General features: G+C 43.0%; 1 protein-coding gene across 1 annotated transcript in view; it reads right to left on the bottom strand.

The window, feature by feature from the left end:
- UBE2J1 (ubiquitin conjugating enzyme E2 J1) overlaps nucleotides 1-13754 on the bottom strand; it is a 33322-nt gene extending 19568 nt beyond the window's left edge. The window contains exons 1-3 of the mRNA XM_069851286.1: nucleotides 13656-13754; nucleotides 1992-2065; nucleotides 165-296 (exon numbers count right to left, since the gene is read on the bottom strand). Coding sequence (XP_069707387.1) covers nucleotides 165-296; nucleotides 1992-2065; nucleotides 13656-13686 — 237 coding nt within the window. The 5' untranslated portion in view covers nucleotides 13687-13754. The remainder of the gene's footprint in view (nucleotides 1-164; nucleotides 297-1991; nucleotides 2066-13655) is intronic.
- Nucleotides 13755-13981: the final 227 nt, after the last annotated feature.

Raw genomic sequence — 13981 nt, 5'->3', positions numbered from 1 at the left:
CAAAGGCACCTTGGAAGAATTCTGGTATTAAACTGGCAGCATTAACTGTATTATGCCACCTTTCTTACAAAAGTTACATCACCTTAAATGCTAAGAATCCCTCTCTCAGACACTTATGGTTAAAAGTGACCACGCAAAAAGGAAAAGCTAGTAAACATGCTTACCGTCAGCAAAATAATGCTGGGTGGTTTCATGGGATACTCAGGTGGTAGTACTATTCGCCCGTGATAAATCCCTCCATCAAAATCTGAATCTGGAGGGCCTCTAACAGTAAAGTGCCATTCGAAAAGATTATCCTAAAATGCCCCCATCAAAGGGAGGAGAAAAAAGAAAGGAAAAGTGTGTCAAAGAAGCAGACAACTAAACATAATTTTTTTAAAAAAGGACAGGATAAAGAAACAGTGCACAGCAGAAGTTTCAAGAAGTCAAAATCAAATGGAGAGTAAGACAACCATCACAGTACTAAGATTCTGGTTAAAAGGATAAAATATAGTAGCTGTTAATTTTCTTATACAAAGGCTTTGTAGAAATCTTCAAATTCGTTATTCAAGCTCTTCACTCTAGTTGTATCAGTTACGACAAGAGTTTTACTACTTGACAGATGGAAAACTGAGTCAACCAAGGGGAAAATGGGTCTTTGCCCCAGTGAATAATAATTTCTGGAGAACCGAGGGGAGACCCACACCAAGAAAGAAGATAAATGACAGCTTCCCCAAAGTCCCTTCCATGCCCAAGTCAACACACAGGGACTTGACTTGCACCCCAGAGAATTTCCACCCTCTTCTCCTTCTCTGTAAATGACTTTGAAACAGCTACTGTGCCTTACTACATAACAGATACACTTTGAAATTTGGAACAGAGTTTTCACTGGGCACATAAATAACTTCTCTTTAAGCATAATTTCTTTCAGGTTCTGTGTTTCGCTTTGTGTATTGGATCTCATGATACCCACAACTTCCTGACTATTTACAACCAGCACAATTCCTACTGTTAGGACAGGAGTCCAAACAAGGCTTGTTGTCAGTGGATGAGATCTCTCAACTAATGCTAAACTATGGTATCACAGGGCTGTGACTGCCCACCTAGTTACAATTTCTTCAAGGATGGGAGGTAACTGCCAACAATTCCAGCACTTCCTTTCACCTTCCACTGTTCTTTTCCCAGTCAGTCACTGTTCTAACTCAGAAATAAGACCTTCATGTAAGTTACAAGAAATAGCATGAATTAAACCTTACATTTCACCATGGGAAGGGGAAACACAAGGTACAAAAAAATAATTGACAATAAGTTATACTCTATAGCACCTAGGAACATGCTATTTTCTGTAAGCACATTAAGCGTGCTATGCATTTCTGTGAACAGCTAAATCAATCCCCCAAACTGAATATGACATTGCCTTCTTTATTATTATAACTAAATCAGAAGGGCTTTCTGTTAAAGCTTCTAACCACCAGAACTTCACTGTCCTCTCAGCCCAAAAACTTAACTGGATGTTTAGAAGACTTCAAGAACCTACTACTCAAGTATAATCTAAGCATTCTCTCTTACAATGCATTCAGAATTGCACCCACTTATGTCTTTCACAGGGTTTCTGTAAGCAAAATAACAAATCCTCATAGATCACACAGGTGTTTTGTTGAGCAACTCAGCAACTGAGCCAAACGTCAGATTTGAGTGTAAAAAGCTTAACTTCAACATAATGCGTTTACATAGTCTCATGAAGGAGAATAAACATATTATACTTGCGCAATAAAATCACTCAGGTGCAATGTAAAAACAGTATTATGTACTTTCACAAACAACCTGGAATTCCATTACCTCTAAAGTGGAATTCTGCTGCTGATTTCCATCATAAGAAAAAAAGGACTGAATCAATTTTAAAAGGTCTGCTAGCATCTAAGTGTGTACATTAAAATGTCCATATGCATATAAAAAACTTAAAGAGTACATATTAGCAACACAGCCAAATTACAAACTCTTGAGAAACAAACCTCCAAAGGCTGTGCATGATAATGATCTGTAGGATCCTTCAGTTCTGCAGCCTCTTTCATCAAACGTTTGACAGCTGAAAAAAGAGCAAGTGCAAGACATGAAAAAAAAAGAAAAACATTAATACACAGTGCACACAAAACCCCAGACGTTTGAAGAGCTCCTTTCAGCTAACTCATCTTTTTCAGCACATCCCAGATTCTTCAATGGAATTAATAATCCAAGACACAATATAAATTACTCACGCTGAGTAAATCTTAAATGAGTTATACAAGCACAAAGTTATGAAAAATATGTTGCGTGGTCACAGAATTTCTCAACACTGAACATTAGGACTAAAGTAGTTTTACATTATTAATTGCACCAGAGACATGAAGGAAAACATAGGTGTCATTAATGAAGTTTCAGACCTTATATACACGATGTAAGAGACTAACAACCTCAATATTTTATCATAAAGGACATCATGTGCATTTTAAACAACTGCAGAAAAGATTTATCCTGACATCTCCCGTGACTGTTACATGACTACTCATTTAATTATTGCAAAGGAGGCCACAATAAGACTGGAGAGAAACCAACACAGCAGTAGTATGAAAAGATGAAACGTTATACTAGATTAGAAAACACATACGCCCAGCCAGAAAAATTTACCTTGGTAATTTAAACCTACTATTGAGTGTGGACACACAGGTATTTTTCTAACCTAAATTCAAGACAGTCATTAGTTATCCTCTCCAATCTTCTACTTCAGAACGACCAGCATCATCTATATTTTCTACATATCCTTTTTCCTTCCACTCCAGTAAGCTGTGTTACATCACTTGTCCTGTCAGGTGCTCTCATGTGCCTCATGCATTAACGTCTAATAAAGAACTCAGTCAAATTGAAGAGCAGACTAAATAAGAACTACAGGCAAGAAATTCAAGGAAGCCACCTCTTGAATAAGGTTAGGTATAAAGTTCTTACTCCCTCCTGCTTACTGGAAAAAGCACAAATACCAGTTCCCTCTTTAAGTAACTACATAGGAACAGCATCCCTTAATCCATCCTCCACTTTCAGTTCCATTCAAACCACGGATGTCCCTCTACTCGTATAATTAAATATAAACAAGAAACACTGCCAAAATTCCCTTACAGTGTAAGCATAAAGATATCATGAAAGTGAGCCATAATTCCTTGATTTACAAAGTCTGGCATCGCCGGCTCACTGTAGGCTGTGCAGCATGCTCAGACTCCAGGGCTTTACTCACTTTCATGCCACTTTGAGGGAAGCTTCTGTAACCTTCCCACAGAGGAATTTTGATTTCAATCTACTGTGAAAAGTTCTTTTCCTCCTTCACACTTCTTGACAACTAGGAACAACAGCTCAAAGTTTGAGATTTTCACTTTTTACAACCCAAAAAGCAAACAGACTATGTGGAACTTTGCTGCTGCTAGTTGTCCTAATTCTGCTGCTGCCAAGGAAAGTGGCAATTAAACACCATATAGAACCCATGAGGTCACATCAGAGGCAGCAGCGTCCGAGCTCTGCTGAAAAACAATTTGTGTCTTTTATCTCCTTTAAGGGTTACCAGCTCATTAGTGAGGAATAATAAGAAAACCAGCCTAGACCAGAAAAGGCTTCAGACCCAGCACTGCCTCACAGCCAACAAGCCTGGACACTTGCCTTCACAAGAACAGTGGCACACATCACGATGAGCTAATTCAGAGTGAACACCCCACAAAGCAGAAGAATAACCATGAGAAAACCGAGAACATATATAACAAAGCCTAACAAAAACAGAATAGCCATGCATAAGGCAGACAACTCAGTTACTGAGACTTCTAAGATGAGGAACTGTGAGAATTAATTGATAAGCTTTGCTGCAGCTGGTTTGCATGTATAATTATCTCATCATATAAATCTGTCTTGTAAGATGTAGCTGGTTTAGGTCAAGAGATAACCTGTCATAGGGCTGCGAGAATTTATTGATATGCTTAGTTGTCTTGTAAGATGCAGCTATTTTAGGTCAGGAGATAACCTGAAGGGAGTCTCCAGACATGGTTGGATAATCTAAAAAAGAATTAACACTCTTTGAGGATTTACATGGTTCTTTTTCATAGTATTATTTTATCAAGAAGCCAGACTACAGCTATTTCAAGCAGCCAGCATAAAATACACAGAAAGAATATGCAATATTCTTCCACTCTTGCAGCATGAAACAGAGCAAAATATGTAATTTAGCTTCTGTATAATAAAGAGATAGTGTGCACAGAAAATGTTTTCAGTACCAAGCAACACAGGATACCTTAAGAGAAGTAAGCACGAGTACATGAAGAAAGGCTGCTGAGAAAAAGAAACGCGTACATATGAAGAAAGACTGACAGAGCTGGGCTGTTCAGTCTGGAGAAGAGAGGCTCCAAGGACACCTTACTACACCCTTTCAACACATACAAAGGGCTTATAAGGACCATAGAATAGTTTGGGTTGGAAAGGACCTTAAAGATCATCCAGTTCCAACCCTCCTGCCATGGGCAGGGTCACCTCCCATCAAACCAGGCTGCCCAAGGCCCCATCCAACCTGGCCTTGAACATCTCCAGGGATGGGGCAGCTACAGCTTCCCTGGGCAACCTGTGCCAGTGCCTCATCGCCCTGGTTGTGAAGAATTTCTTCCTAATGTCTAGTTTAAGTCTTCCCCCCCTCCAATTTAAAGCCATTCACAGAATCACAGAATCACAGAATAACCAGGTTGGAAGAGACCCACCGGATCATCGAGTCCAACCGTTCCTATCAAACACTAAACCATATCCCTCAGCACCTCGTCCACCCGAGGTGGGTGGACCTTAAACACCTCCAGGGAAGGTGACTCAACCCTCTTGTCCTACCACTCCAAGCCTTTATAAACTGTCCCTCCCCAGCTTTCTTGTAGTCCCTTTCAGGTACTGGAAGGTCGCTATAAGGTCTTCTTCGAACCTTCTCTTCTCCAGGCTGAACAACCCCGACTCTCTCAGCCTGTCCTTGTATGGAAGGTGCTCCAGCCCTCATTTGCAGCCCTCCTCTGGACCTGTTCCAACTGCTCCATATCCTTCTTATGTTGAGGATTCCAGAACTGGACGCAACTCCATGTGGGGTGTCACAAGAGGGGAATAGAGGGGCAGAACCACCTCCCTGGCCCTGCTGGCCACACTTCTTTTGATGCAGCCCAGGATACAGTTGGCCTTCTGGGCTGTGAATGCACATTGACAGCTCATGCTGAACTTCTCACCAACCAGCACCCCCAAGTCCTTCTCTGCAGGGCAGCTCTCAATCACATGATCCCTCATCCTCTATTGAAACTGAGGATTGTCCCAACCCAGATGCAGGACCTTGAACTGGCCTTGTTGAACCTCATGAAGTTCACACAGACCCAATTCTCCAGCTTTTCCAAGTCCCTCTGGATGACATTCCATTCTTCCCATATGACAACTACACCACTCAGCTTGGTGTCAACTGCAAACTTGCTGAGGGTGCACTCAATCTCGCTGTCAACATCTTTGATGAAGATATTAAATAGCACTAGTCCCAGTGAGGACCCCTGAGGGAAACCACTTGTCATGGATCTCCATCTGGACACTGAGCCCTTAGCCACTACTCTCTGAATGTGACCATCCAACCAATTCCTTATCCACTGAACAGTCCACCCATCAAATCCACTTTAGAGAGAAGGATGTTGTGCGGGGTTGTGTCAAAGGCTTTGCAGAAGTCCAGATAGATCACATCAATTGCCTTTCCCATGTCCATGGCTGCAGTCACCCCATCATAGAAAGCTACTAGGTTGGTAAGGGAGGACTTGCCCCTGGTGAAGCCTTGCTGCCTATCTCAAATCACCTCCCTGTCCTCCATGTGCTTTAGCAGAGCTTCTAGGAGGATCTGTTCCATGATCTTCCCAGACACTGAGGTGAGGCTGACAGGTTGGTAGTTCTCAGGATCATCTTTTCTATCCTTTTTAAAATTGGGCACAATGCTACCCTTCTTCCAGTCACCAAGGGCTTCTCCTGATTGCCATGACTTTTCAGATATCATGGAGAGTGGCTTGGCCATCACACCAGCCAATTCCCTCAGGACTGTGGGATGCATCTCATCAGGTCCCATAGACTTAATATATTTTCAGGCTCCTCAGGTGGTCATGAACCTGATCCTCCTCTACAGTGGGAGAGGCTTTACCCCCACTGGTCCCCTTCTTGTTGTCCATTGACCCAGGCATGAGGAGAGTGGTTGTTGGCAAAGACTGGGGCAAAAAAGTTGTTGAGTACCTCAGCCTTCTCCTTGTCTGTTGATACAAGTTCACCATTTTCATTCATGAGAGAGACTTTTTACCATGGCCTCTACTGACAGGACACAGCACAATGGTTTTAAACTGAAAGAGGATCGGTTTAGACTGGACATAAGCAAGAAATTCTTCACAATGAGGGTGGTTAGGGGCTACAACAGGTTGCACAAAGATGTGGATGCCCCATCCCTGGAGGTGTTGAAAGTCAGGCTGGACGGGGCTTTGAGCAGCCTGATCTAGAGGAAGATGTCCATGCCTATAGCAGGCAGGTTGGACAAGATGATCACTGAAGGCCCCTCCCAACCCAAATCATTTTGTGGTTCTGTTTTCACATCACTGAAAAATGCCAACTCTCAGGCTGCAAAGAACAGCCTGGGCAGATAAAGGTCCATTCTGAGAACGCGTGATCCATGAAGAAAGCACTGGGGCAGCCTGATCTGCTGGGACGTGTCCCGGCCCATGACAGGGCAGTTAGAACTAGATGATCTTTAAGGCCCCTTCCAACCCAAACTATTCCCTGATTCTACGAAATTGTTTCTTCTTTAAGCATAGGTGCAGTATTCAGGAACATGGTCCCTGCTTTGGCTACTGAAAACCACAGTAGAAGAAACAAATGTAATTCACAAAGTCTGCCTGCAACAAGTACATGACATTCTTATCCAAACTTCATTAAAAGGAGTTTTGATTCAAAAACGGTATTTCAAAATCACACTGAGTCATCTGAGTAAACATTTGGCAATGACAATTCTGAAAAATGAGAACAGTTTGGGCCCATTCAAAATAACAAATTGCAAACTCTCAGTAAAGTCAAAAAGTATCACTAAGTCAGCAAAAAAAAATTCAAATTGAGACATTTAGTTTGTTGAAGACAGGTTTTAGAAACAAAATGATCAAGGTATATTTTAATGTGGCACGACTGTTATGAAAAATAACCATGCTTTCACAGGTACAATAAGCAACAATTTATCATAATGTGTAATGTTCAGTGAAATTAAATACCGAGAAAAATAAGTTTCTGGGCTAACTCTAGAAAGCAAAGGAGAGTTCCCTCCGCAGCAGGAGGCTTCAATAAAGCAATTATATTTAGCTTTACAGGGTTTTGTTTTGTTAGTAGTCTTTTGTATTTAATAGGAAGGCTCTTAGTTCATTTTTACATTATCTGTAAACATTACATGTGGCAATCAAATGAGCTGACCAACATTAAATTAATGTAAACATAACACATAATATTGCCACAAGATTTATTTCAGCAAAACAAAGTTGCATGCCCTTTACCCACTGGAAGTTCAGAAAATCTCATACAAGTTCCAGCTCCCTCCAACACACAACACCCATAAACCCAGACACCGTTAGAAGCTTCTGCCACAACTTGTCTACAAAAGGCAACCATACTCAGGTGCAAGAGCTCAATGGAGAAATGGACGTGGGTGAGGGGAATGGTAAAGGTGAGGTGGGTGGCACTGCAATCAAACCTGAGCTAGGAAGCACGGTGAGGGAAAAGTCTCAGTTCAGCGAGGCTCAGCCCCTAGTACTTCATCACATGCAATTTCTTCATCACATGGACAGGCAGCATTTTGTGCACACACAGACGGCTGCAGGGTCATTAGAGAAACAAATTCATATCTAGTTGATACCGTTATGCATGACGGTATTTTCCTCAAATGGATAGCAACCATTTCATTCTACTGATTTTCAGTTATTCTGTTTGAAAAAGAAAGTACACAGCAAATCCGAAAGAGCTTGCATAAAGCTAGAGATCTCCTAATCTTTCAAGTTGACTTATGTGATCCAGAAAAAAAAAGAATAAAACAACCTGACAGCTTTTACTGCTTCAGCAAATGATTTCTACTTTTTTTTTATTTTATTTTTAATGGCTGCTATTATTTTTTTGTTTTGTTTTCCTTAATTTTGAATAAAATTTAGAGGTCTACTCAGGAGAAATACAGAAAAAGTAGTTTTATCCCACAGCGCTGCAACCAAGACAGCATAAGTAAGGATGTGATTTACTTATTGAACCCACGTTTTCCAATGAATTAGTGAAACTCTAAAAGTTTCTCTGGGATTAAGAGTTGTATAATGACTCAGCCTACTTAAGCTGTTAGTGAAATATAAGTCATCTTCATTACTTTTTTTATCTATATACACACACATACATATATATACACACACACACAGAGATATCATTCCATTAGTCTACGGGCCATCCCTCTAAAATGTCAGTTGAGTTCATTTAATCCATGATTTTTGGCTCCATTAGTCTTTCAGGGCAGGAGAGGTTGTGTGTGTGGTGCTGGATTGCCGCATCCAGAGCTCGCAGCTGCTGCATCTGGTGTATCCCGTGCCCACAGCCTGCAGTTTGGAGATGTTGATCTTAGGAAAGTTGCTCGGCACCAGTTGCTGAAGCCAGTTCTGGTTCCATCACTGATACACTTTGCTTGGCCTCCCCAAAGTTCATTCCTCATTCATGTGGGTGATTCTTTAATGCCCTTAATCTGGCACATAGCAACAGTAGTAGTGATGACATACAATGGCAGGTTATTTAGCAATTAACATCATACAATTTCACTTATCAGCTCTTCTCACCCAAAATCAAAACCCCTTGACATACACATCAGAATTCCTGCCTGATTTTGGCTGGGATAGAGTCAATTTTCTTCTAAGCAGCTGCACTTCTCAGTAGCAGCAGCATTTCTGTTTCAGTGCAAGAATAGTGTTGATAACACATATTTGCTTTAATAGTGGTGAGGCAATGTTGATGCTTGGCTAGGATAGAATTTATTTTCTTCACAATGGTTGCTTTCTCTAGATTTCGGTATGAGAAAACTGCTGAAAACACCGATGTTTATAGTTGGTTCTAGGGAAACCAAGGACTTTTCTCAGTTTCCCATGTCTTACAAACAAGCAGGTATATTAAGCTGCGAGGAGCGGTGCCAGGACAGCTGAATCAAACTGGTCAAAAAAAGTATTCTATACCATAAACTTCCATACCATAAATTCATGCTTAGTATGAATTAGGAAGTCTCCTGGGGACATCCATTCAACTTCATATTTCTATCTTTATTTCATATACGGAAGGTAATGTGCAGTATGGTACCTATTGGCTATTTTCTTGTAACTGTTTTTTAACAAAGAACTGATGCTTTTTCACAAGGAATACTTGTTACTTGCAAAAAGTGAGGAGTGGAGAGAGAAGTACAGTTTGTAGGAAAAGCAGTAAATGTATTGAAGATGACAGCTAAGAGGATCATAATTTCTGCGTGTTATGTTCCCTGTGCATCCAAGATCCAAAAGAACCATTCCTGGGAAATAAATGCAGGACAAGCATGCCATACCTCCCTCCATGTGCTCTCCCCAGTCCTCCAGTGCCCTCACTAGCCAAACTCTAGATTAGGAGGTCTGCTAAAAACAAACAAAACCCCACCCAAATCAAAATTAAAAAGCATTGCTGTCTGTGGGCTCTGTGTGATTCCGTGTAAATAGCTGTTCATAATTCTTCTAGTGTGTCTGCGCTAATACCCGCCCAGAAGACTGGTAACATCCTACATGAAAGAGGGTGGCTGTCACTACAAAAACAGTGACTACAAGATTTCGTGTCTGATCTTGCAGCAGGCTAAGGGTCACAGCTCTTGGCAAAAAAAAGTATAGAGATTATTCCAAGTAGCTGTCTTATAAATTTCAGAAAATAGGGATATTCCCAAAGCATGAAGAGGATGAAGCCTGTGCTTTAGTCAGCTGAGCTTTAATAGTGATGGGAGAGGTTTATCAGCCATATGGTAGCAGTGTATATCAGTGCATTGACTAATCCATTTTGAAATCCTAAGACAGAAAATAGCCTGTGCTTTTACAAGTGCCCAAAATAGACATAAAAATATGAAGCAACAGCTTCAAAGGCTTTGCTTTATTGAGGCAATACAAAGAGGCTTGAAGTCTGGAGTGTGAAATTTCTTCCTTTCCAAAATTAATCGCCTTTCAGGGGAGAAATAAAAAAAAACCACATTCACAGATGGTGCAAGGAGACAGCTTCAGGTGAGTGCCCCCACACCTCCTTGCCCTTACAGCGGGTAACTGAGAGGTGCCAGCAGCAGGTTAGCAGCCCACCCTTGTCAAGTCCTGCGGCAGCCACAACATGCACCTATGGTAAACCAAGAGCTGTCAGAGCACCAGCTGTACTGTTTCTCATCAACAGAGACACAGAGGCAGGAGGATGACTTGTTTCGCGTTGTGAACAGTTACTGCCTTTCAGACATTTGGAGATGAGTGAACACTAGCTGGAGAAAACGGGAAAAGGAAGGAGATGAATGTATTCATAAAGAACAAATAGTAGCAGGACAAAGCTGTGTAGCAATATTGGTCTTTATGTGGTCAATTTGAAAAGAAAGGCAGCAGAGACCTTAAGTGATCTTCATTCATCAGTCTAGTTTAGCACACCTGCTCACAGAAGAGAGATCCATGTAACCACATATAACCACAGAAGAACTTCGGTTCCTGTCATCACTCTACAGCAGAACTTGGCTTAAAAGTAAGATCAGTAAAAGCATAGGTTTCTTTTAACAAAATTTCCCTCCTTAAAATGTGTTTTCCTCAATGATATTTTGGATAAACCCTACTATAATCATTAAAATAACTTATACTAAAACTGTAAGTAGTATTTGCTTTCTTTAAAACTACTGAACAGACAGAAGCCACCATCTGCAGCCACAGTTTGCTCAAGTCCCAAAGCAGACTTGAACCGGAGAAGCCTCTCCTGCAAGTAAAAAATTATTACTTTTTTCACTCTGTCTCAAGTTCACACATTCCGAATCCCTAAAGCTGACCAAGACCTAAAGGTTAGTAGCTTGGTTCTTCCTCTCTTCAAGTCAGAGCAACAGGAACAACAGGCACAAGGACAGCCTTAGAGGACTCGGTTGCCAAAAGAGTCCCTTCAGTCCACAAATGACAGAACCATTTGAAACAGGAAACACGGTGGATTTGGTTTTATGTATTTCAGTGCATTTACAGTCATTAAAACCACCTTAATATTAGAACACTCTGCATTTCCATCTTAAGCCTTCAGCTGAATGGCAAGCGTAAGATACCATCACTGACCTGCACGTGTAATCGTAACAAGATAGGAATTCGTAAAACGTACAAAAAACCACTAAATAATTGCATATGCATATCCACCTGGACAGCAAAAAAAGTGCCAGACTAAATCTAACGGCTATACATAGCTACAATCAACTTGTTTTAATTGACAGCTGCTGAAGAAATAGTATTGATTTTAATTTTTTTTATTTAATATCTTTTTAAACAAAAGATTTCACACATATTAGGTAACTACTGAAATGAGCAATTTAAATAATGTTATAGCGATACAAATAACTTGCAAAATTTCAACATCCATGTGAAAAGAAATACTTAAATATATTGATAGGCTAGAGAGCGTGTTTCATTTCGGGAAGCAGTACTGATCCATTGCGTGAAGCCTTGCCAATTAAGGCCTATTTTGCTATGGAACAGCATAGATGCTGAAAATCAAGTCCAGTAAAGAAGTTTTCTTTAAAATAAGGTGGTAGAGAAGGGAAGAATGTTTCTAAACTAAACCATAAACATCTGCCCTCTCCACCCAGATCCCAGGGGCACGTCACTCAGCACACCACCACTATTTCCAATGACGTGGCAAACCATAAGTAGTGAGCATGTTCCTGTGGCCTTGTAAATTCACACATGCAAAATACCCAGCACATTCCCCCCTAAGAAAAGACTTCCTTCCTGGTATTTTGAACCATAATTCATTGAATTATAATAACATATATAAAATGCACTCATCAATTGCCTTGTGATCCTTCTTATCTTTCAGTTATGTAACTTGGGTGTGAAGGACATAATTTAGCAATAGATACATCATCCACTTGAGGCATGTTTTATAAATAAGCTGTCATTTACATTTGTAAGGAACAAGTCATCATAATGTTAAGCCTCTTCCCACCTCCCGTGTCTGTAATAGGGTAGCATGATTAAAGAATAAAGCCACCATTCATCATAATAACATGAAGCTGCTAATACCTACTTCCCAAAACCAGATGAGGGGAAAGCAGGGGCTTGACAGCGACCGACACATAAACTCAACTATCCCTCAGGAACTGTGGAAGAGGTTTTGTTTAGCAGTGACAGGTCTCCAGCTGCACGTGCAGCTCCCAGGAGATGAAGCCAGGCACTGCTGGTTGGAGGCAGCTGCTCCAACACAGCCGTAAGGGGGGGACCCAACCTGTCATCATGGAATCATAGAATGGTTTGGGTCAGAAGGGACCTTAAAGATCATCCAGTTCCAACTCCCTTGCCATAGGCAGGGACACTTTCCTTCCTAGAAGCAAAACCTTCCCTTCCAGCGTTGTCTCTCAAGACATCTCTTGAGGCATCCCTCTCACTTCAAGGATTCAAAAGAAGGTCTAGGAGTTAATAAGGCATAAATTTTAACACAGAATCCCATGAAAACACACACACATGCAAGTAAATACTGCATGTACAGTGACACTACTGTAAAACAGATTTATGCCACAGAGACTAAGCTGTCCCTAGCACCTGCCCCTCACAAACACCTACTTGGAAAGCAGCAATACCCGAGGGAACAGGGCACAGCCACCACAGTTCAAAGGTAACCATCCACCAACCAGCACGAATGCATGGCTGCGCACACACACACGGTAGCCGGGGTGTTTTGAAGAGCATTAACAGCTTGGAGGGAGTTTCCAACGCCGCCATATGGGGAAGCAGAAGCAACTAGTCAGCCTCGGCTGCATTGCCACCAACCACCCACCCATCCATCTCCCCACCACGGCCTAGGGCCCGAGGGAATGGCTGGAAAACGTGCCAGGGGAGGTTTAGGTAGGACATTAGGAGAAGGTTCTTCACTCAGAGGGTGGTGGAGGACTGGAACAGCTCCCCAGGGAAGCAGTCACAGCACCAAGCTTGAAAATCACAGAATCATAGAATGGCTTGGGTTGGAAGGGACCTTAAATCCCCCTGCCGTGGGCAGGGACACCTCCCACCAGACCAGGCTGCCCAAGGCCCCATCCAACCTGGCCTCGAACACCTCCAGGGGTGAGGTACCCACAGCTTCCCTGGGCAACCTGGGCCAGGGCCTCACCGCCCTCAGCAAGAAGAATTTCTTCCCAATGCCTAACCTAACCCTTCCTTCGATTAGACTTTAGATTAAAACCCCCCGGCAACACCCAGGAAGCGCTCGCACAACGCCGCCAGGCACACGGGGGGCACACGGGGGGCACACGGGGGGCTGCCCGCGCGGGGCGAGACGCCACGATCCTTGCGGGTCCCTTCCAGCTCAGACCCCCTCGCGCGATCCTCCCCCCATCCCGCCGCGCCCCCGCCACCTACCCGGGCTCTTCAGGTTGTAGCGGGCCTCCATGGCCGCGGCCCGGCTCGCTGCCTGCGGGGCGGCTCCGGCTCCGGCTCCGGGGGGAAGGCCGGGCCCGCCCCGCGACGCGGCCCCGACGTGGCGGCAGGCGACACGCCCGCCGCGGAGCCCCGCCCACCACCCGGACAGGCCCGTCCGCAAGGCCACGCCCATCGCCTAAGCCCCGCCCACTGCATGGACAAGTCATCAGGCAAGGCCCCGCCCACCGCTGGAGCCCCGCTCAAAGCCGGGACAGGCCTGCAGACAAGGCCACGCCCACGGCCGAAGCCCCGCCCACCGCCGGGAC

The sequence above is a fragment of the Phaenicophaeus curvirostris genome, chromosome 2, assembly GCF_032191515.1.
Source record: "Phaenicophaeus curvirostris isolate KB17595 chromosome 2, BPBGC_Pcur_1.0, whole genome shotgun sequence".
Classification (NCBI taxonomy): domain Eukaryota; kingdom Metazoa; phylum Chordata; class Aves; order Cuculiformes; family Cuculidae; genus Phaenicophaeus; species Phaenicophaeus curvirostris.
The sequence above is the reverse complement of the archived record's forward strand: the minus strand, read 5'-3'. Positions and strand labels throughout refer to the sequence as shown.